General features: G+C 38.7%; 1 protein-coding gene across 1 annotated transcript in view; it reads right to left on the reverse strand.

Moving 5' to 3' along the window:
• The window catches only part of CDC73 (cell division cycle 73), a 137,495-nt gene extending 116,059 nt beyond the window's left edge, over positions 1 to 21,436 (reverse strand). The window contains exons 1-7 of the mRNA XM_054450084.2: positions 20,363 to 21,436; positions 17,494 to 17,599; positions 12,477 to 12,546; positions 7,246 to 7,308; positions 7,110 to 7,162; positions 4,548 to 4,636; positions 652 to 868 (exon numbers count right to left, since the gene is read on the reverse strand). Coding sequence (XP_054306059.1) covers positions 652 to 868; positions 4,548 to 4,636; positions 7,110 to 7,162; positions 7,246 to 7,308; positions 12,477 to 12,546; positions 17,494 to 17,599; positions 20,363 to 20,493 — 729 coding nt within the window. The 5' untranslated portion in view covers positions 20,494 to 21,436. The remainder of the gene's footprint in view (positions 1 to 651; positions 869 to 4,547; positions 4,637 to 7,109; positions 7,163 to 7,245; positions 7,309 to 12,476; positions 12,547 to 17,493; positions 17,600 to 20,362) is intronic.
• Between the last annotated feature and the right edge of the window lie 638 nt (positions 21,437 to 22,074).

A 22,074-nucleotide genomic window follows, 5' to 3' on the forward strand; every position in this document is an offset into this window, starting at 1 on the left:
CATGTACAACGTTTTCTAATGCATTATTCATAATAGTGAAAAGGAAGTGAGGGAAGGAGGAAGAGAGGGAAACGGGAGGAGAAAGAGAGGAAGGAGGAGGGAGGCAGAGAGAAGAAAGGAAGGCCAGAGAAAGGGAGAAAAACTGCACAATCTTTGGAGCAAAAACAAAAGAAAACAATTTTCATTAATAGGGAGCTAATGAAAAAACTGCTATACCCACACAACAGAATATAGTGTGTAAAATATACTCAATAAATGTTCGCTACAGATTTCCGTAAGTTCTATACCACGTGAGAAAAAAAAATAATGATGGCATTAATAACCAGAGAACTTGCCATCAATATTATTCCATTTATTAGGTTTAAGCAAAAATGACTCAACAGGAAAACTGGACCATTCTTTGATTTGCAAATGATCTGTGAAGGAGCTTGCATTTTGATTCCTACTTTTTCATCAGCATCTCTGATGTATAACAACCATATTCAAGAATGGAATGGTAAAAATGGCCATCTGGAAATCTACATTATTACTGAGCTTTCAAAGAGATAAAACTTGAAACTTCCACCTAAAAGCAAATTTTAACCAATTCTATAACCACAGATTAAACACACTCTCTCTCACTCCAATGAATGAGTAAAATATTTTAATTACCTTTCCTGTGCTTTGTAAGATAGTTGTTCGTGTCCTCCATACTCTCTCTCTGCTGACAATATCTCGGGTCACATCCACCTCCGCATCCACAAAACTCCTCTGTTTAAGGGCAGTTATGTCGTCATCTAGATCAGTCTTGATAGTAGATCTTTTCTTAGCCATAATTTTGGCTTTGATTGCAGCAATTTTTTCCACTGACATAGCTTCAGACAAAGACCTAAAAGAAATTTCTTTTTTAAATTTTCACAGCAAGCATTCCTGGAGTGTATCATAAATATATTTTGTTACATTTATAAATTTCTGGTAAAAACACTTAAACGGCAATAATTAAGGTTTTCTTATCTGTAAGACTGACCTGCTATTCTGCAATTATATAAAATTTTTATAAAGAATTCATGTCGAGATATTACTCTAAGAGCAAATTAGTAATTTCTTAGAGGTATCAATGCAACAAAAGTCTTCATGGTTTTTCATCTCTTCCCCACAAAAAAGCAGGACTCATTAATATAGATGCTTTACTTTATATTTTCTGTATCTATGGAAATTACACACACACACAGAGGCCACTTTGGAAGGGGGTAAAAAATCCATCCAACAGAAAGTTCAAAGCCTAGGTTTTCCTTGAAATTTATTTCAAGGTTTCAAACTTGTATGCCATAGTGCAGAACATAATTTAAGTGACAGGCTTTTATACGCCACAAAAACATACTCCTTTAATCTCTGGAAGATAAAACCATATTTTATACAGTTTTCTTTTTCTTCCCTTTTCTTGATTTTCAAATAGGCAAAATAGTAGAAAGAGACTATGTTTGCAGAAATATAAAAAAAGACTTAACACTGAAAGTATACATGTCATAAAATGATAATCTTAAGCAAAGTGTCTTTTATCATGTAAAATGAGAAAAAGAATTAAAAAGTGTTTGGTACCTTAATAACAGTAGACAAAAATATTACTTTAGTCACAAGATGAAAATCTTGAAATATGTTTACACAAAATCTAGAAAAAGGACAAAAATTCCTGCAGGTTTAAATACAGTAGTATTATACAGTATTCTAATTTTATTTAGATTACGTATGAAGGTACTTTATAGTAGTGCTCATATGCATCTGGCATTTGATGCATTTTGTGTAATACTGTGCAAATTTCCCTTAAAATCTAAAGCACACCAGCATACCTTAAGCCAAATTCAAATACAGTACTCCTCTGTTTGGCTTTCCACAGTTTCAGTTACCCGCTACCAACCACAGTCCAAAATATTAAATGGAAAATTCCAGAAATAAGTAATTCGTAAGTTTTAAATTATGTGCCAGGCTGGGTAGCCTATTGAAATCTTGTACTGTCCTGCCTGGGACACCTGCCTGGGATATCCGGACACGAATGATCCCTTTGTCCAATGTATCCATACTGTATACACTGCCTGTTAGTCGCTTAATAGCCATCTTGGTTATCAGACCGACTATGGCAGCATCAAAGTACTGATGTTCAAGTAGCCCTTATTTTACCTAATAATGGCCCCAAAACACAAGAGTAGTGATGCTAGCAATTTGCATATGCCACTGCCAAAGTGCTTCCCTTAAATGACAAGGTGACCTTGGCACTCCTTGGCTAGAGTTCAGGACTATCCGAGGTTTCAGGCATCCACTGGAGGTCCTGGAACATATCCCCGGAGGGTGGATGGGGGACTACCGTACTTCTCCAAACTATAATCAAGCCTCCAATGGACTTTGAAACATAGAATTTTTACTTACAGCCAAGATGAAGTACCAGAGACTAGACTAACCCTCCAATCTTTAAATAACCAGTCAAAATACATAAACCAATGGTTTACTAGATGCTAGATATCAAGTAATGAAGGACAGTAATTCCCTAACAAATGAGAAACAAACAAGGTAAGCCCTATGACTGCCTCAGCTTATTGCCTGGTAAGTTTCCAAGACATGGCCTTGGGAGGAGAACCCATGTAGAACTGAGCGGATTCTCTGATAAGAAGAAATGGAGCTGAGATTACAGCAAGACCAAGGTGATAAGAATTCATAGGTCAGAACACCTGAGAACTGCACAGAGGATCACCCTCACGTACCCCAGCAGAATTCTGACTAGCACAAATATGAAGAAACTATCTAAGGTTGAATAAAGAACCACCCAAGTGGATTAGACAGAATAATGCCTAGTGGTCACACAAAGTGAAGAATAGTGCCTATTCCACCAGCCAGAATGAAACCTCATGTTCATGAGGTATTAGGTACTCAGAATGGTCTTGCCTCAGTGGGTGGGGAATAATTACCCTAGCTGACCAATGTTCAGATAAATTAAAATCAAGACCCAAAAGTAACAAACTGTTTCCAAGGGATTTAACTGTGTCCCAAAAAAAAGCTAAAGATGATGTGGGGAAATATAACAATATCCAGCACTCAACAAGGTAAAAAGTATATACAATGTTTGGTGTGCAAAGATCACATGACATGTAATAAAGCAGGAAAATGTAATAAAGCAGACATGTAATAAAGCAGAACAAAGAGAAATATCAATCAATCTCAAGGCATGAAAATAATTACAAGAACTATGTTCTATATTTCAACAAGCTAAATGAAAAGATGAAGTAGGTATGTTTTTTAAAAAAGAGCAAAACATGCAAAAATTAGCTGGGTGTGGTGGCATGCGCCTGTAATCCCAGCTACTCAGGAGGCTGAGGCAGGAGAATCACTTGAACCCAGGAGGCAGAGGTTGCAGTGAACCAAGATCACGCCATTGCATTCCAGCCTGGGTCACAAGAGCGAAACTCCGTCTCAAAAAAAAAAAGAGCAAAACAAACTTCAGATGAAAACTACAATGCTGGAGACTAAACATGCATGGAATTACATTAAAAAAAATTAAGTAAAGTTGAAAACACAACAGAAACTATCCAAAAAAGACTCAAAAAAGAATTTAACAGATAGAAAGTGAATTCAAAAAAAGAGAAGAATGTAAGTGAACTGTCAAAGAAAAAAATATTCAGCCAGGCGCGATGGCTCACGCCTGTAATCCCAGCACTTTGGGAGGACAGGGCGGGCAGATCACAAGTTCAGGAGTTTGAGACCAGCCTGGCCAACGTGGTGAAAACATCATCTCTACTGAAAATAGAAAACTGAGCCGGGTGTTGTGGCAGGCGCCTGTAATCCCAGCTACTCGGGAAGCTGAGGCAGGAGAATCGCTTGAAACCAGAAGACAGAGATTGCAGTGAGCCAAGATCGCACCACTGCACTCTAGCCTGGGCGAAAAAGTGAAACTCCGTCTCCAAAAAAAAAAAACAAAAACATTAAAGTTCAATACAACAGAAACTATCCAAAAATAATTCAAAAAAGAATATAAACAGACAGATAGAAAAGAATCCAAAAAAAGAAAAGAATGTAAGTGAACTGTCAAACAACTTCAAGTAGAGTTTGAGTAGCTGGAATCCAGAAAAATGAAAACATTTTTAAAAAGTGAAGAAACTATGCCCATCCATTCATGTATTGTCTATGGCTGCTTTCCCCACACCACAAAAGTTCAGTAGTTTCAAGAGACCATATTACCTTCAAAGCTAAAAATATTTAACATGTGGCACTTTCCAGAAAAAGCTTGCTGACCTCTGGTGTACGTAATCAATAAGAGGTAACATAAAATGAATTTCTCAGCTTATAAAGCAATTTTTAAAAAGAAAGACCAACATGGTAATAGAAACAAGACGACTTTTCAAAAAGCATGATAAACACAATGACTTCCAATCCCCACACATGTTCTTACGAACTTAAGAGCACAGAGGCATAAAATGAACCCAAGAGGTAAACGTAAATGTGGAGAACATTTTAATATTCCTTTTCCTTATACTTTTACATATATCTAAACTACCCACTTTCTACTTAAAAAAAATTCTTACCTAATCTGTTCAGTCTGTACAATCCCTTCTTTGTGACCCTCCAAACGGGCAGCCAATCTCTCTTTATCAAGGCGCACACACTCTTCATCCTGGAAATAACCACTGGTTAATGCATTTTAAATTTTTATTTAAGTTTTAGGAAGAAAAAACACTACACGTAACTTTTCCTTACCAAATTTCCTACCTCTACAATTCTAGGTATCAGTGTCTTTAGGCCAACTTCAAGACTACTTTTGGCTACATAAAGATAATAACAATAAGTATATGTCGCATCTTAAGACTGGAATCATCTAAAAGCTTAGGAAAAACTTGCTTAGCTACTTTTTTCTTTATGATTAAGTGCTCTTCCCATATCATAGCTGACTTTCTTCAGAAAGACACAACAAACAAATTCATCTTTTTGAGAAAGTTAATAACCAAATGTTATGACAAGCCTTCACCAGAGTCAACAATTTCATTTTGGTATCTCCACTTTTTTTTTCATCCGTTGCTACAGGTCCTGAATCCATTAGCACTAATCAAAATGCTCTAAGGAAAACCTTAAAGGTTTTCAAAGGATGGTCCTTAGAACGTTAGAAGCTTCCAACTAAATGTCTCATGGGCCACTTCAAGATCTTGTCTGAAATTCAACCCTGGTAGCTCAGCTTTTATCTAATTCACATATTATGATGTCAAGTAAAATTTAGTCTGAAAAGCGGTTGGTTAAAAACAAAACAAAATCTGGTAACCCTGATCCAGTTTAATGTCCACATTCAACAAATAACAAAACTGAGGACCAGAGTCAATGACTATGACTAATGGAATACAAAACTGTATAAAAAGCATCAGCATACGCTAGAGATCCAAAAAGGTGTTGGGCTCCAATTCATGTCCTATTATTAATTTATCATGTAAAAATCTTAAAATGAATAAATCAGCTGAAATAAATGCAAAAATATTTTGGCAAATGCATCCAACTTTTTCCATTTGCAATAAAGATATAGCCCAGATTTCTCAAATTCCTTACTACTGATTTTAAAGATAACTGCAGCCTAGATTTTTATCAAATCAGAAACTCTACCCTCAGTTTCTCTTTCCTAGCACAGTTCCTTATAGGTCCTCAAAAGACATACACTGAACTGAAAACCAATGTTGAAAACCATAGCTGTTTATGTAACACATTGCAACCCTACAAATGATTTGGAAAAAAGATGTATTATGCCATTTCCTGCTGATTTTTTAAGTTACTGGAATCCCAGGAAACTAGGACTTCTGCCATGTTGAATTTTTTCAAATAATTAGACTGTGATGTTCAGATTGTTTCAAATAAATGGCATCCCTTGAGCTGGGCGCAGTGGTTCATGGCAGTAATCCCAGCACTTTGGGAGGCCGAGGTGGGCAGAATGCTTGAGGCCAGGAATTTGAGATCAAATAAATGGTATCCCTAAATTCATACACATTGTTTACCACGTCACAATCTCCTTTCATATAAGGGGAAATATTCAGTTTTACTGCCACAGAATTTATACTCAGTATAGTGGAATGGCTAGAAACCAGACTGCCAAGGTTCCAACTGGTTCTTCAAACCTCAGGAACTCACTCTGTCTGAGCCTATTCGCTCACAGTACTACCAACTTAATGAGTTCTGGGAGTACTACGCATATCATCTATGAGCAAATAGGATTACATGAGTTAATACATATAAAGTACTTAGAATAACACATAGCATAGAGCAATAACTGAATCAATTATCATCATTATCTCTTAAAAATATCAGATCCATTTCTCAGAATATCCTTAATTAAGATTACATTAAAGTAGTAAGTACTTCATGTTCACAGCTCTGAGCAGTATAGCAAGCACCCATAACACGTTGTTCCAAAGGTAGGCAAACTACATCCCAAAGACCAATTCTGGCCCGCCATCTGTTTTCTGAAGTTTTTTATAGAAACATAGCCACATCTGTTCATTTATGTATTGTCTATGAGTGCTTTCACACTACAATATTAAAGTAAAATAGTTGCAACATAAACTGTATGGCCCATAAGGCCTAAAATATTTACTATCTGGCCTTTCATAAAGAAAGTATTCTGCAGCCTGGCCAACATGGAAAACCCTGTCTCTACTGAAAAAAAAAAATCAAAAATTAGCCAGGCATGGTGGCAGGCACCTGCAGTCCCAACTACTCGGGAGGCTGAGGTGGGGGGATCACTAAAACCCCGGAGATCGAGGCTACAGTAAGCTATGATCATACCACTGGACTCCAGCCTGGGTGACAGAGAAAGATTCTGCCTCAAAAAAAAGAACAGAAAGGAAAAAGAATTCTGACCCTTGAGCCAATATGTTCATCCATAAGAATATAAAAGCAAAGAAAATAAAATGATTTGTCCATCACATAGCTTGCATGTGAGAGAGCTAAAACTATAGCTTGAGCTACTTATTAATCAATTGTTCTTTCTACCACAAAAATTTTTCCAAGAAAAAAAGCTCCTCAGGTTACTGCAATCAAAGAATCCTTGTTACTAAAGAATCCCAATTTCAATAATAATATAAATAAAATTGTTTAAAATACAGTTTCTTTACCTCAATTCGTGGTTTCTTTGCTTCTGCTAAAACTTCATCTGCAGCTCGTTTGACTATAAAAGAAAGAGAAGTAAATAAATGTGTAGTTTTGGAATGGGCTTCTGAAAGTTCAATATAAATACGCAACAAGACATACCTTGAGTAGATCGCTGAAGACCTATTTCTAAGGGAGCGCTTCTGTCTATACTTGCCGATGTTGCTGAAGACATAAAAAGACTCATGTAAGGATTACTATTTCAACATATATATTGGGTATTATTAAAAGTGAAATGCTTTAGGTTTTTTATATACTTCTATATGGTGATTTTCTCTAGGTAAAAAATTCAGTTTTAAAGCAGCTCTGCAAAAACATGTTATTTAAAAGATTAATCTATACTAGAAAGTCTCTAAGTGGACAACCTATTTTTAACAATTTAGCTTACAAATTACTGAGATGATCTGACTGAAATTAGTTGCTTCAAAGTATATGCTCCAATATCATAACACAGACACCTAAAAAGGTATATCTAAACATAAGTAAACATATAAACATACATACATATATACATATACATACACACACATATATATGGACAAGATTCTTTTTAAGTTAGCATTCACCCTAAACATGCAATTTTTAGTTATTCACAACTGGTAAAAAACTAAATTATTTTTAAAATTAAATTACTTAATTTTTGAATGGCTCAACAAAAAGGGGTATACCTGTCCCCATTCACCTAGTTCCCACCACCCTATGCAGCCAACTAGTCTCTTACATATCCTTCTAGAGTTTCTTTCTGAGGTACGAGAAATACAAAATTATTTTTACCCTTTTTAATACAAAAGATGACATACTAAACGTACTGTTCTGAACCCTGTTTTCTTTTTTACCTAACAATTTATCTCCCATATCCCTCCATATCAGTAAGTAGAGCATTTCCTTTACTTTTTTTTGAGACGGAGTCTCACTCTGTCGCCCAGGCTGGAGTGCAGTGGCGATCTTGGCTTACTGCAAGCTCCGCCTCCCGGGTTCACGCCATTCTCCTGCCTCAGCCTCCCGAGTAGCTGGGACTACAGGCACACACCACCATGCCCGGCTAATTTTTTTGTATTTTTAGTAGAGACAGGGTTTCACCGTGTCAGCCAGAATGGTCTCTATCTCCTGACCTCGTGATCTGCCCGCTTCGGCTTCCCAAAGTGCTGGGATTACAGGTGTGAGCCACTGTGCCTGGCCCTCTTTAACCATTTTTTTATAGCTACTGAGTACTCTACTGTATGGCCTAACTGCAATTTATTTAACTAGGTCCCTGTTGATGAGTTGTTCAATTTTAGTCTTCTGTCATTACGAACAATGCCACAATAATATATTAATATAAAGTCACAAATTTTCGTAAATATATAAATGTACATATATATATTATATATAATGGCAAGTTTTTTTAAAGTTAGCATTCACCCTACACATGTAATTTTTAGTTATTCACAACTGGTAAAAAAGCTAAATAAAATATACCTCTAGGATAAAGTTCCAGACACAGGATTTCTATGTTAAATTTGTAATGTTAGACTGCTGCCAATTCTTCAATGGGGGTGTAGGGGTGCACTGATTAACATTATAACCAACAATATAGTAGAATATCTGTTTTCTCATTGTTTCACCAGAGCATATTATCAAACTTACAGATTTTTGTCTATCAGGTTAAAAAAAAAAAAATTCCTATCTCTGTATAGTTCAAATTTGCAATTCTCTTATTATAAATGATATTAAGCATTTTTCATGACTTTATCACCTTTTCTGTGAATTTTATGACATAATCCATAGAGTGTTTGGTCTTTTATGCATAAAGTTCCAGGACCCTTCATATATTAGTGAGATTAGCCCTTTATCTGTGATGACCTGAAATATTAACATATTTTCCCAGTGTCATGTCTTTTGTTTTTTATAATACAGAACTTTACTACTTTTATCAGCTTGTAACTGAATAATCCCACCTTCCTCCCATTGACTTGACATGTCTCTTTAATCATATGTTAAATTCACATATAGATTTCTAACCTAAGAGATAAAGTTGTTTTATTAGTGTATCTAGTCATTTAGTTTTTTCAAATTATTGGGGTTTTAAGTTCTCTAGAATGACTAGCCTTTTCTCAATACTCTTCTACAAATTTTTAGGATGCTTACTTTTGCCAATGAACTTTAGAATCACCTTGTCTAGTTCTATTCCTACCTCAAGAAAAACTAGAGATTCTTATTGAGACCATGTTAAATGTATAAATTAAGAACCAACATCTTTAGCTATTACGTCTTCCTAAGAATACGGTCTTAATATTTGTTCAACCTTTTCATTAAACTATTAAATTAACAGTTTTTAAAAAATGGCAAAGCAATACGCTTAGTGACTAAATCTGTCCTTATAAAAACTGCCAAGCGCGGTGGCTCACGCCTGTAATCCCAGCACTTTGGGAGGCCGAGGCAGGCGGATCACAAGGTCAGGAGATAGAGACCATCCTGGCTAACACAGTGAAACCCCGTCTCTACTAAAAATACAAAAAGTTAGCCGGGCGTGGTGGTAGGCGCCTGTAGTCCCAGCTACTCGGAAGGCTGAGGCAGGAGAACGGCATGAACCCGGGAGGTGGAGCTTGCAGTGAGCCGAGATCGTGCCACTGCACTCCAGCCTGGGGCGACAGAGCAAGATGCAAGATTCCTTCTCAAAAAAAAAAAACAACACTACAGGAAATGACACAGATGGATAAAGGGCAACTCTACTTTGGATTCTAAAAAGAAAAATCATTTGCTCTAAAGCGCTTCCCCAAAACTAGCCTATTTATCAGGCTCGCCTGCGATGCTTAAGAATAGAGAATCTCAGACCTTATATCACATCTTCTGAAGCCAAAAACAAAAACAAACAAAAAAAACCCCACTATTTTCAAACCATACGATTCTCATCACTTAAAAAGCTAGAGAAACACTGCTGCAAAGAATCAAATTTGCTTTGATTAAAAAAAAAAAAAATGGCTGGGCACAGTGGCTCATGCCTGCAATCCCAACACTTTGGGAGGCCAAGGGAGGAGGACTGCTTGAGCCCAAGAGTTCAAGACCAGCCTGAACAATGTAGCGAGACCTCATCTCTGAAAGAAAAAAAAAGGTTTCTTCTATCCTCCCCAACTCCATCCTCTTCACAGAATTGAGACTCCCTCTTTAATACTGCTGGGTTCTAAACTTTTGTGTATCCAGTCTCCCTTGCATGACAGTAAACATGTTTACATGTTTAAGACAGGGATTTGGCATTTTGCACAACACGCAGCATAATGCCTTTTAAGAATAAGCATGTAATAAGTCCTTATTGAATGAGGATAGCATAGGAAGAAAGCATTCCTAATGATGATCTTTCCATTATACATAAGATTCTCTGTGGAAATCAATCTTACTGCTTAAAGCCATGCATGACAAGACAGCTGTTAATGACTTAAAGGTACTACACGCCACACTCAGCAAAGTAAGACCCAGTAGTTGTATTATATCAATGTACTTGTAATCTGTAAGAGAGTAAATTAATAATTACTCATTTATTCAGTTAAGAACCTACCATGCACCGCTATTGTAAATGTTGGGTATTTAACAAGACAAACGACTGTCTGTCCCCTTAGGATTTACCTTCTAATGAGAAAGACAGACACTATGTACATAAACAGATATATAATTTCAGGTCAATGTATGAGATCTGGTGAAAAATAAATCAGGATGGCACTATATGAAAACCACAGAAGGAGGGAAGGAATACTATATTTTCAATAGACTGGTCAGAGAAGTCTTCTCTGATGGAACAACATTTGGAAAAATACTTGAGCACAGATCTAAATGAAATAATAAGCAAGTAAGCCATGTGACAATGTAGAGAAAGAGAACTCAAGATAGAAAGAGAAAGTGCAAAGGTGCTAAGATTAGCATAGCTAAAAGACCAAAAAGACTGACTGTTATGAGCAAAGGAAGACTGGTAGAAGATGAAGTCACAGAGATTTAGGCAGACACAAGATCACTGCCAGGGTAACAAGTATGAGTTTTATTCTAAGAGTGATGGGAAGTCACAGGTGACTGACACAATCAAGTTTATATACTTTTTCAAAAGCAGGACACTCTATTGCTAAGACTACACTATAGGAAATAAAGAATGGGGACCTGTGAGGAAGCTATACAATAATCTAAAAAGGAAGGATGAAATAGGGTAGGTAGAATGGTAAGAAGTTGTCATACTTTTAAAGAGAGAAAAAAACAACTTGTTGATAGAATGGATGTGGGATGTGAGATGTGACAAAGATTTCACCAGAGTTCTGGCCTAAGCAACTGCAGGAATAGGGTCCCACTACCCCTTACCAAAGTGGGAACACTGAGGAAAGAACAGACTTGTTTTTGTTCTGTGTGAGGGCAGAAGGGAAAGAGGGAATCAGGCATTCCATTTTCAATGTTAAATTTCAGATGCCTATTCAATATTCAAGGAAACATGTTGACAGTAAATTTATAAATCTGGTGCCCTGGAAGAAATCAATGCTGAAAAAAACACTTGAAATTTTATCAGCATATATATGATATCTAAGGCATAAAACTGAAAGAGATCACCTAGAGAATACAGGTTAAAAGAAAAGAGAAAAAAAAGATCAAGTCTTGGAAACTTCAAGAATTAGAGGTCAGGTACAGAAGTAACCAAAATAAACTGAGAGGTGAACAATGAGTAGAAAGAGAACCAAGAGGCTGGTGTTCCAAATGCCAAATGAAGAAAGGCTTTCAAAAAGGAGTAGTCAACAGTATCAAATGCTGTTGAGAGGTCAAGTATGGTACAAGAGACCAAAGGATGTAGCGATCCTTAAATCAGTTTTGACCTTACAAGGAGTGATTTTAGTAGGATGGTGAGGATGAAGGCCAGACTAGAGTGGCTTCAAGAAAGAAACAAAGGTAAAAAAGAAGCAATGATACCACACGAACTCTTGCAGAATATTTTACCGTATCAGGGAGGAGATAAATGAAGCAGTAAACATAAGGAATGCGGGATCAAAAACATTTTTTAAACATGAAATCTTACTGTAGGTATTCTAAAAGGGAATGATCCAGAAGAAAGTAGAAAACTGATGATGTAAGAGAAACAACAATTTACGAAGGCGAAGTCTTTGAGACTGTGAAAGGAGACGGAATCCACATACAAGGAAGGGGTGACTGGCCATAAGGGCAAAGACAGTGCATCCACTGTATAAGAAAAAGGTGAGCACATGGACAAAAATGAAGGTAGGTTAATTTTTTGGTGGAAATACAAATTCTCTTCCCACTAATCATTATTTCATAGGGGAAAAAAGAAACAATGTCTGTTTAAGACTGGGAACAATTTAAAAAGTACTCACACGCTTCACCATTGAGATATCCAAGTAGATCTTTTCGATCAGGTCTTCTAACCACAGGAATATTTTCAGTCTAAAACCAAAATTTTAAATGAGATATGAAATGAATAACAATGATACACAACTTAATAAATATTAACATGTAATGTCTGAATTTTATTCCAACATATCTTGAAAAAACATATTTTAAATCACATTTGTAAAAAATGACTAGGCTAAAAGAACCTAATAAAAATCCTGAAAATTTATTAAACATGTTAGTTACTTTTAATAATTTTCTTACAACTTAATATTAACATGTAATGTCTGGATTTTATTCCAATATATCTTGATACAATGTATTTTAAATGACATTTGTACAAAATGACTAGGCTAAAAGAACCTAATAAAAATCCTGAAAATGTATTAAACATGTTACTTTTAATAATTTTCTTGGCTGGGCGTGGTGGCTCACACCTATAATCCCAGCACTTTGGGAGGCCGAGGCGGGTGGATCACCTGAGGTCAGGAGTTAAAGACCAGCCTGGCGAACATGGCAACACCCCGTCTCTACTAAAAAGACAAAAATTAGCTGGGTGTGGTGGAGCATGCTTGTAATCCCAGCTGCTCAGGAAGCTGAGGCAGGAGAATCACCGGAACCTGGGAGGCGGAGGCAGGGGTTTCAGTGAGCCGAGACTGCACCACTGCACTCTGGCCTGGGCAACATAGAGAGATTCCGTTTCTAAATAAATAAATAAATAAATAAATAAATAAATTTCTTTTTGAAATTCCAGGAAGATATACAGAAGATAATGATTAGAAATAAAGCAACGGCCAGGCACGGTGGCCCACACCTGTAATCCCAGCACTGTGGGAGGCCAAGGCAGGCGCATCACTTGAGGTCATGAGTTCAAGACCAGCCTGGCCAACATGGTCAAACTCCATCTCTACTAAAAACACAAAAATTAGGCTGGGTGCAGTGGCTCACGCCTGTAATCCCAGCACTTTGGGAGGTCCAGACGGGTGGATCACGAGGTTGGGAGTTCAAGACCAGCCTGAGCAAGATGGTAAAACCCCATCTCTACTAAAACTACAAAAATTAGCTAGGCACGGTGGCAGGCGCCTGCAGTCCCTGCTACTCAGGAGGCTGAGGCAGGAGAATCGCTTGAACCTGGGCAGCAGAGGTTGCAGTAAGCCGAGATCGCGCCGCTGTACTCTAGCCTGGGTGACAGAGTGAGACACTGTCTCAAAAAAAAAAAAAAAAAAAAAAACAAAAATTAGCCGGGCGTGATGGCAGAAGCCTATAATCCCAGCTACTCGAGAGACTGAGGTGAGACCCAGTCTCAAACACAAACAAACAGTGCAAGAAAAATTGATAGCTAACAGATTTCAGTTTAAATCCTTTGTCACTTTATATGTGTAACAATGAAGTAACAACAAGAACCTTTAGTATCTTTGGCCAATGACCTTATATTGAATACTTATTATAATTTACTGCACCAAACATTCTGCATTGACTCCTCAATGATTTAGATAAACTGTATTTAATCACTTAAAAATTAACCTTTTATTTTAAAAAGGTCAAGCTAAATTTTAGTTTCTCCTTATGAGTTTAAAAATTTGAGTGCAGAGGTTTTTTGTGCTTGTATTCTTTTTAAACCAGCCTAGGCCAGGCATGGTGGTTCATGCCTGTAATCCTAACACTCTGGGAGGCCAAAGTGGGTGGATTGCTGGAGCCCAGGAGTTTGAGACCAGCCTGAGCAACATGGAAAAACTCCAACTCTACAAAAATATAAAAGTTAGCCAGACATGGTGGCAAACGCCTGCAGTCCCAGCTATACTCCCAGCTACTCAGGAGACTGAAGTAGGAAGACAGCTTGAGCCTGGCAGGGCAAGGCTGTGGCAAGCCAAGATCCTGCCACTGCACTCCAGCCTGGGTGACAGAGCAAGACTCTGTCTCAAAAAAAAAATAAAAAATAAAAATAAACCAGTCTTTATGGAATATCATAAACAGTTAAAAGATTTGAGTTAATTTTAAGTTACTGTTTCTAAGTCTAATAACTTACATCATCATTTGGTCACTACTGAGTTATGTACACATCACAATCCACTGAAAAAGATTACATCTACTCACACTAAAATAGGAACTAAGGATCAGGAATATGTTTTAAGAGTGGTCTGCTCAGCTGGACGCAGTGGCTCACGCCTGTAATCCCAACACTTTGGGAGGTCGAGGCGGGCGGATCACGAGGTCAGGAAATCAAGACCATCCTGGCTAACGTGGTGAAACCCCGTCTCTACTAAAAATACCAAAAATTAGCCAGGCATGGTGGCGTGTGCCTGTAATTCTAGCTACTTGGGAGGCTGAGGCAGGAGAATCCCTTGAACCCAGGAGGCGGAGGTTGCAGTGAGCCGAGATCACGCCACTGCACTCAAAAAAAAAGAGTGGTCTGTGCACAGGAAAGAGCAGATAACACAAAGTAATTAGGAGACAACAATCTCAAATTCATAGAATTTTGGAATTTTAGAATCCTACTCTTTCAATCTGGCAAATACTTAAGAAAAATGAGAGTTAAATCTTACGCAACCAAGGGTCCCAAGGTCCACAGTAACAATTACAGCTATCAGTTATATGTACAACCATTTCCCAAAAATAGAATCTATAAATCTAAGCCAACTATCTGAATCTTTGTTACACTAAAATGAATATATCCAACAAAACACTGTAAGAACTACCTAATTTAGTTTTTAAAGATCTGAGTTAAAATAACCTTAAAGACGGAGCTGGTGCTATTTTTTTCCCCTTATTTCCCCAAGTAGTCCCACTCTAATTTTATTTTTTTAAATATGTAACATAAATATATATTTCTTACTCAGAAAAGCAGAAGCCTTATGGTTTAATACAAAGCCCACTAAGTGACAGGATACTTTCTCAATTGCTATAAACACACACACTCACACACACATACACACACACACAGTTTTTTTTCCCTGCGACAGAGTCTTTGTTCTATCACCCAGGATAGATGCATTGGTGCGATCATGGCTTACTGCAGCCTCAACCTCCTGGGCCCAAGTGATCCTCCCACCTCAGCCCCTTGAGTAGCCAGCTGGGAGTATAGGTGCACACTACCACGCCTGGCTAATTTTTTTTATTTTTTGTTTTAACAAAGTTTCCCTACATTGTCCAGGTTGGTCTGGAACTCCTGAGCTCAACTGATCCTCCCACCTCAGCCTCCCAAAGTGCTGGGACTACAGGCATGCACCACCTCACCTGGCTTTTAGTTGCTTTAGATAACAAGTTATTGTTTGAAAGATACATAAGCCAGAAACCTTAACTATTTCTAGTTGGGAGGGAGGTTAGGGTTATAGAAGCTAAGTTTCACACAGCTTAATGTGATCCAGCAACTGTGTTAGGTAACTCAAAAGGCAGCTCCAGTGATGACAGACACAGTGATATTTAAAAAAATTGTTTTAAGAACTATAAGAAAAGTTTAAGAAAATTGTTTTAAGAACTATAAGAAATGGGGAAAAGTAGTTATTTATAAATACATTTCATACTTAATTTTAAGTATATACTTGTAAACAAAAGCAACAAATATTAAAAGCAGACATTTAATTACTTCAATTATATCTTCAAAAAATTTTATGTTCAACTCTACCAAAAATAATCTGAGGGAAAAGCTCATTTAAAAAAATTAAATATCTTTTAGGCCATTTTATGTGGGCATTATAGTACTTTTCCATGTCATACAGCTGTCCTATCCAAATAACTCTGAATCTTATTTACTTATCAATTATAATATACTGCTATAATTTAGGTCTTAATGATACTTCCCTACAGATGAAGAATCTCATCATCATAGTTTATGAAATCAGTTCTTTTCAAGTTGTTTCCAAATATTTCCTCTGAGTAATAAATTTTCAGACACTGAGAAGGCTAGCAAAACTAAAAACAAATGAACTTCTCCAGAGTACTAAAACAGCTGCACAAAACTGATTAAGAAACAATTTTTTTAAATGTCTGCTAATCTTGATCCTTACAACCAAAAAAAAAGTTTTCTTGAGATTAAACTAGAGTTCTGAAGTAACAGGGTCCTTCCACAGGCTTAAAAGTTTTTCTAAACATCTCTATAAATACCTTTAGCGTTTCGGGTTTTCTTTTTCTTGAGATGGCATCTCACTATGTTGCCCAGGCTGGTCTTGATCTCCTAGGCTCAAGCAACCCTACCACCTTAGAGTCCCAAGTAGCTGGGATTACCAGTGTGCACTAAGAAGCCTGGCTCTATAAATCCCTTTAAAACTTCCTTCGTTATAAACATTACCCACACTTTACATGAAAAAATATCACAGATTAAAAAGTCTGTGTAAGTCACACAGTCACCTAATTTTGACTCTCCTGGAGACATGCATACAAACCTTTCATTCTTTTGATTTGAAACCCATGAGGGAAGCTATCCATTCCAAATGATACCTACTACCACGAAGCCAAAAAAAAAAAATGTGTTAATACAAAAATTAGCCCGGCATGGTGGGCCATGCCTATAGTCCCAGTTTCTCAGGAGACTGAGGTGGGAGGCTGGCTTGAGCCCGAGAAGGGGAGGGTACAGTAAGCCGAGATCACACCACTGCACTCCAGCTTAGGCAACAGAGCCAGATCCTATCTCAAAAAAAAAAAGTTTTAAAATGAATTATTAGCCAGGCACAGTGATTCATGCCAGTAATCCCAGCACTTCGGGAGGCCGAGGCAGGAGGATCCACTGAGGGTAGGAGTTCAAGACCAGCCTAGGCAACACAGCAAGACCCCCTCATCTTCAACAACAACAAAAAAAATTAGCCAGATAACGGTGGCACAGGCCTGCAGTCCTGGCTACTTGAAGGCTGAGGTGGGAAGATCACTTGAGCCTAGGAGTTCAAGGCTGCAATGAGCTATGATCACACCACTGCATTCTAGCCTGGGCAACAAGGCCAGACCCTGTCTCTTAAATAAATAAAAATAAAACTGATGAATAAATAGATAAGTAAAATGAATTCTACTTACAGCTGCACGTCGGACATAAACAGGATGAGAAAGATGCACATTATTAAGTAGAAATAAAATGGAATCCAATGTGTAGTACTCTCTGGGTTGGCCTTCCTTTCCAGTCCTGAAATAATTAAGGCAAGATTTTTTTACTGACAATTCTAATTCAACTCTTCAGGCTGGAGTCATTTATATACACAACTTTGCTAACAACAATGAGTTTAACATATCTAACAAAAAAAAAGTATAAAATCTAATAATGAATAGACTGTCATGATCATAAAAGAAACACAAAGGAAGGCAATGACAAAAAGCAAGAAGTAGGGAAAATACAAAAAATTCATACTCTAAGGTACTACACACTTTTTAGAATTAGGCCCAAATTAGGCTCTGGGCTTTATCAACAGAAAAATCTAACCAGATCCAATTGAAGAGGATCCATAAGAGAAAACAATTACACTGCTTAGAAGCAGCACAATTATCACTGGTGCTAAATGTAAAAGAAATTTATCCTATGGCTCTTGATAAATAAGATACTGCTGAACAACATCCTTCACATTCTTACAGTAAACACAACACTGAATTTCAGGGGTATGACTGTTATGGCATCCCTCAAATTAGACCAATAATGTAAAACCAAAATGCTATTCTACCTGTGATAAAACAATGTAGTCTACTAACGGTGCAAGATCTCTAATACAGGTACTAATATTACCTCATTCCAATCCTACCCTTCCTACTACATTTGCTCCTTCTATATCTTTGAATCCGTCTGAATATGGTCCACTATAATCAGCCCTAAACCTACTTTTCTACCTTCTAGTTCCACTTTTCCTCTAAAGCAATGTATTTCAAACCACACACCACTATCAATTATTGTACTATGAAACCCAATAAACAGTTAACCATATTTTTTCTATTTTCAGAATAGAAAAGAACAGAAAAATAAAATGCACTGCATACAATAAGAAGAGTAAGTATTGTTTAGTGTTTTATATGTGTACATATTTACATGTGCATGTGCACATATAGAAAATAAAAACAATTTCTTGGTGTGATTCACTGTTGAAAAAGTTTAAAATCTACTGTGCTAAGCACTCCTTTTTCACTGGCTTCACTGGATTGCTGTCAACACATCTACTTTCCAGTTCTTTACGCCTTTAAGCATACGGCCTTTAAGCATACAGTTCACTCATCTTGGAAGACTTAACCCATCATTTAGCCCAGATAATTCCTACCTATTCTTTAAAGCTTATTTGTTCATTCATTCATTCATTCATTCAAGACAACTTTGTCGGATGTGAACTTGCCAAAGACAATTCTGTGGAACCTTCCCTAAATAACCCCAACTAGAAGTGACTGCTGTCTTCAAAAGCTATTACAGAAAGCATTTCACATCAACTTATAGAAAGCATTTCACATCAACTTATCTGTTTAATCTCCTCTATTCAGACTAAGTTAACCTCCTTTGAGGTAGAAACCAGAGTCTTAGGAATTTTTTTAATTCTCAGATTGAACCACTTCACACCCTAGGTACTCCTTAGCCATTGTCTAAAGAAAAAAAAATTCACTAAAAATCCAACCACATGTAATTCTATCTGTGCAAATTATTCGAAAGGGTAAAACACCAGAAACTCAGAATGTCATTTGATCAACATTTTATAAAGCTAATTAAAACATAAGACCAAAAAATTTTAAAACCAACCAACAGGCAGGGCGCGGTGGCTCACGCCTGTAATCCAAGCACTTTGGCAAGTGGAGGCGGGCAGATCATTTGAGGTCAGGAGTTCGAGACCAGCCTGACCAACATGGTGAAACCACATCTCTACTAAAATACATAAATTAGCCACGGTGGCGGGGGCCTGTAACCTCAGCTACTCAGGAGGCTGAGGCAAGAGAATCACTTGAACCCAGGAGGCAGAGGTTGCAGTGAGCCAAGATCGCGCCACTGCACTCCAGCCTGGGCGAGAGAGCAAGACTCTCTCTCAAAAATAAATAAATACCAACCAACAAACTAAATTTCCCTAGTTTTTCATCGACTCTTCATAAAGCTTCCATTCAAAGAAACAAAATGAGTAGGGAAGTTGTAGCTCAAGGTTCTAATTCTAGAAGCGACGCACCAATGACAGTGACATCATTAAAAAGGTCCCTAATGACTGTTAGACCCGTCTCTAAAAGTTTTCCTGAATGACTTAAACTGATAAAACCTCACATGGACCAACATTCCAAAACATTTCTCTTTAAAATACACTTCCGAAAATCACACGCACCATCTATTTCTTAGATCTGTAAAGCTCACTCATTTCACCAACTCCTGAAGACCTCTCTAACACAGATTTTAATGACTTTACCAAATTTCTTTCCGGTCCTAACTTCAGGGTTGATTCCCTTTTCTCTTCTTCAGGAATAACCCCCACCCAAACAATGAAAGGAGATGAAATAAACCAGGAGTTGCAAAGACCAGCGAAGATAGTTACATGGCAGCCTGGAAAAGAGAAAAAAAAAATAAAGAACAAAAAGAGGCGTCTACGGCACCAGACGGTGTGCTCCTTTGTGCACCTATATTCAGGTATCCCTTGCGCACCAGTCCCACACTTCGCTGGTACACATACCTACTGGTAAAAATTAACTGTAAAAGTCAGAAACTCCCACGGTACCTTTCCTTTGGGCTTCTCAAAAATTTAAAGGGATGAACTGCTCTAGAGCTCCGCCCCTTCTTTCCTTACCCTAAAAGTGCAACTTCTGCTCTAGAGAGAAACTTTCTATTCCCCGAACACCCGTTTTATCCCATCCCCAGGGGAAACGGGGGGAGGGGTTAAGAAAGAGGTCGCCTGGGGGCGCCCAACTCTGCCCTGCCACCCCCGGGCCACAGCCATGCCGGACTTACCCCCAAACAACATAGTTGGTCTTCACATTCTTGGGCCAGGAGAACTCCCCGAAGATCACTTCGTCTCCCTTCACCACAATCTCCTTCTTCTGGATGTTGTACTGTCGCAGGACGCTAAGCACGTCCGCCATCTTCCCCCCCCCTCGCCTCCGCCGGCCCGGGGTGCCGCCGCTGCCGCCGCGCCTGCCTCCTTCTTCTCTTGTTGCCTCGCCCTCTTCCTCCTCCTCCTTCGCCGCCGCGACGAACCAACAGCAGCAGCACTAACAGCCGTCCTCGCCTACGACAGCAGCAGGGGCAGTAGCCACCCAGGCCGCCGAGGACCCCGCGCTGTAAGGCAAGGCCCCGCCGCCGGCTGCCCGCGGAGAACGCCTGACTGCGCCCCTCTAGCGCGGCACATCCGCCGCCAGGGGGAGCCGCGACCGCCTGGAAAAGTGCCCCTCCCAGACTTCAGCTGGGCACGGAGCCCACTCACTCGCTGAAACGCTGAGCGCTGGGGCACGGCGCCCACGTACGGCGCACGTACGGGGAACTTTGCCGGGTGCGCGCGCGCGCGCGCGGAGCACGTAGCCAGTACCCCGCGGCGCGCACCAAACTGCGACAGGTGCGCGCGTACCTGAGCAGTGGGTCGGCACTTCCATCCCCAGCACGTGCACTGAGTATTTAACGAACTGTCTCGGGTGCGACCAGAGGCTCCCGGGTCCCTTGCTTTGGCCGGGATGGAATTCGGCAAGGATTTGCGGAACACTAGAATTACCTTCCTATTTAGATCGGACCCAGGCCTAGCCAAAAGACCTCTAGGACTTAGTGATCCGGAGAAGCCCTTTTGAAAGAGTGGGGCTCTTGGGGTTGGGGTCGGGGTTTTTTGTTTGCTTTTGATGTGGAAAAGAACGAGTTTTGGTTTTTTGTTGGTTTTGAGTAGAAAAGACCGAGTCCAGAAAAAAAAAAAAAAAAACAGTTCTGGGCACGGCTTGTCAAGTTACATAGCTTCTCACAGCATCAATTGGTTAATGAAGAAAATGAGGTTAATACGAAGATAAGGTAAACGCGCCTAGCAAGTCAATAAAATATCCTAAATGTTGGATCCTCCCTCTTCATTCTTTGGATGATGACTTTTTCCATCGCGGTCCCTTCTCCCCGCCAATCCCGAAGGGCTATATTCAAAAGGCTCTGTTCCAAGATGTAAATGGGAAAGCTGCCCTAACAGAAACCCCAGACGGTCCAATTTAGAACACTTCCAGACTACCCAATTTTTTAAATGGTACTCAGAAGTCTCAGTGGTGTCCTTGGCATGCGTTTTGAGACGGTTAGGATAAATTCAATATACTATGGCCAACCAAACACATCCTATGGGATTGTTTTATTTCTTTTACCATGTCAGAAGGAAAAAAAGCGGCAACTTTGTGATTGACATAACCAAATTCCTTGACCTGTTTTGAAAAAAGTCAATCTTTTCACAACACAGAGGACTACAGATACAGAAGTATGTGGTTCATTTCCTATATGATCTGTAGCCATTCTGCAACTGTTAGTTTGTGAATTTTTTTTCTGTTCCACCAATGTTTTCACCCCGTAGTGTTCTCCTGAATCTCACCCCAAGCACACACATTATAAAGAAATGGCTACTATTATCTATCCCCACATTCTCTCTTCATACCTGTGTCAGAGCACCCAGTACCATATTACTTCCCTTTATAGTTTACTTGCCTGCATCC

The sequence above is a fragment of the Pongo pygmaeus genome, chromosome 1, assembly GCF_028885625.2.
Source record: "Pongo pygmaeus isolate AG05252 chromosome 1, NHGRI_mPonPyg2-v2.0_pri, whole genome shotgun sequence".
Lineage (NCBI taxonomy): Eukaryota > Metazoa > Chordata > Mammalia > Primates > Hominidae > Pongo > Pongo pygmaeus.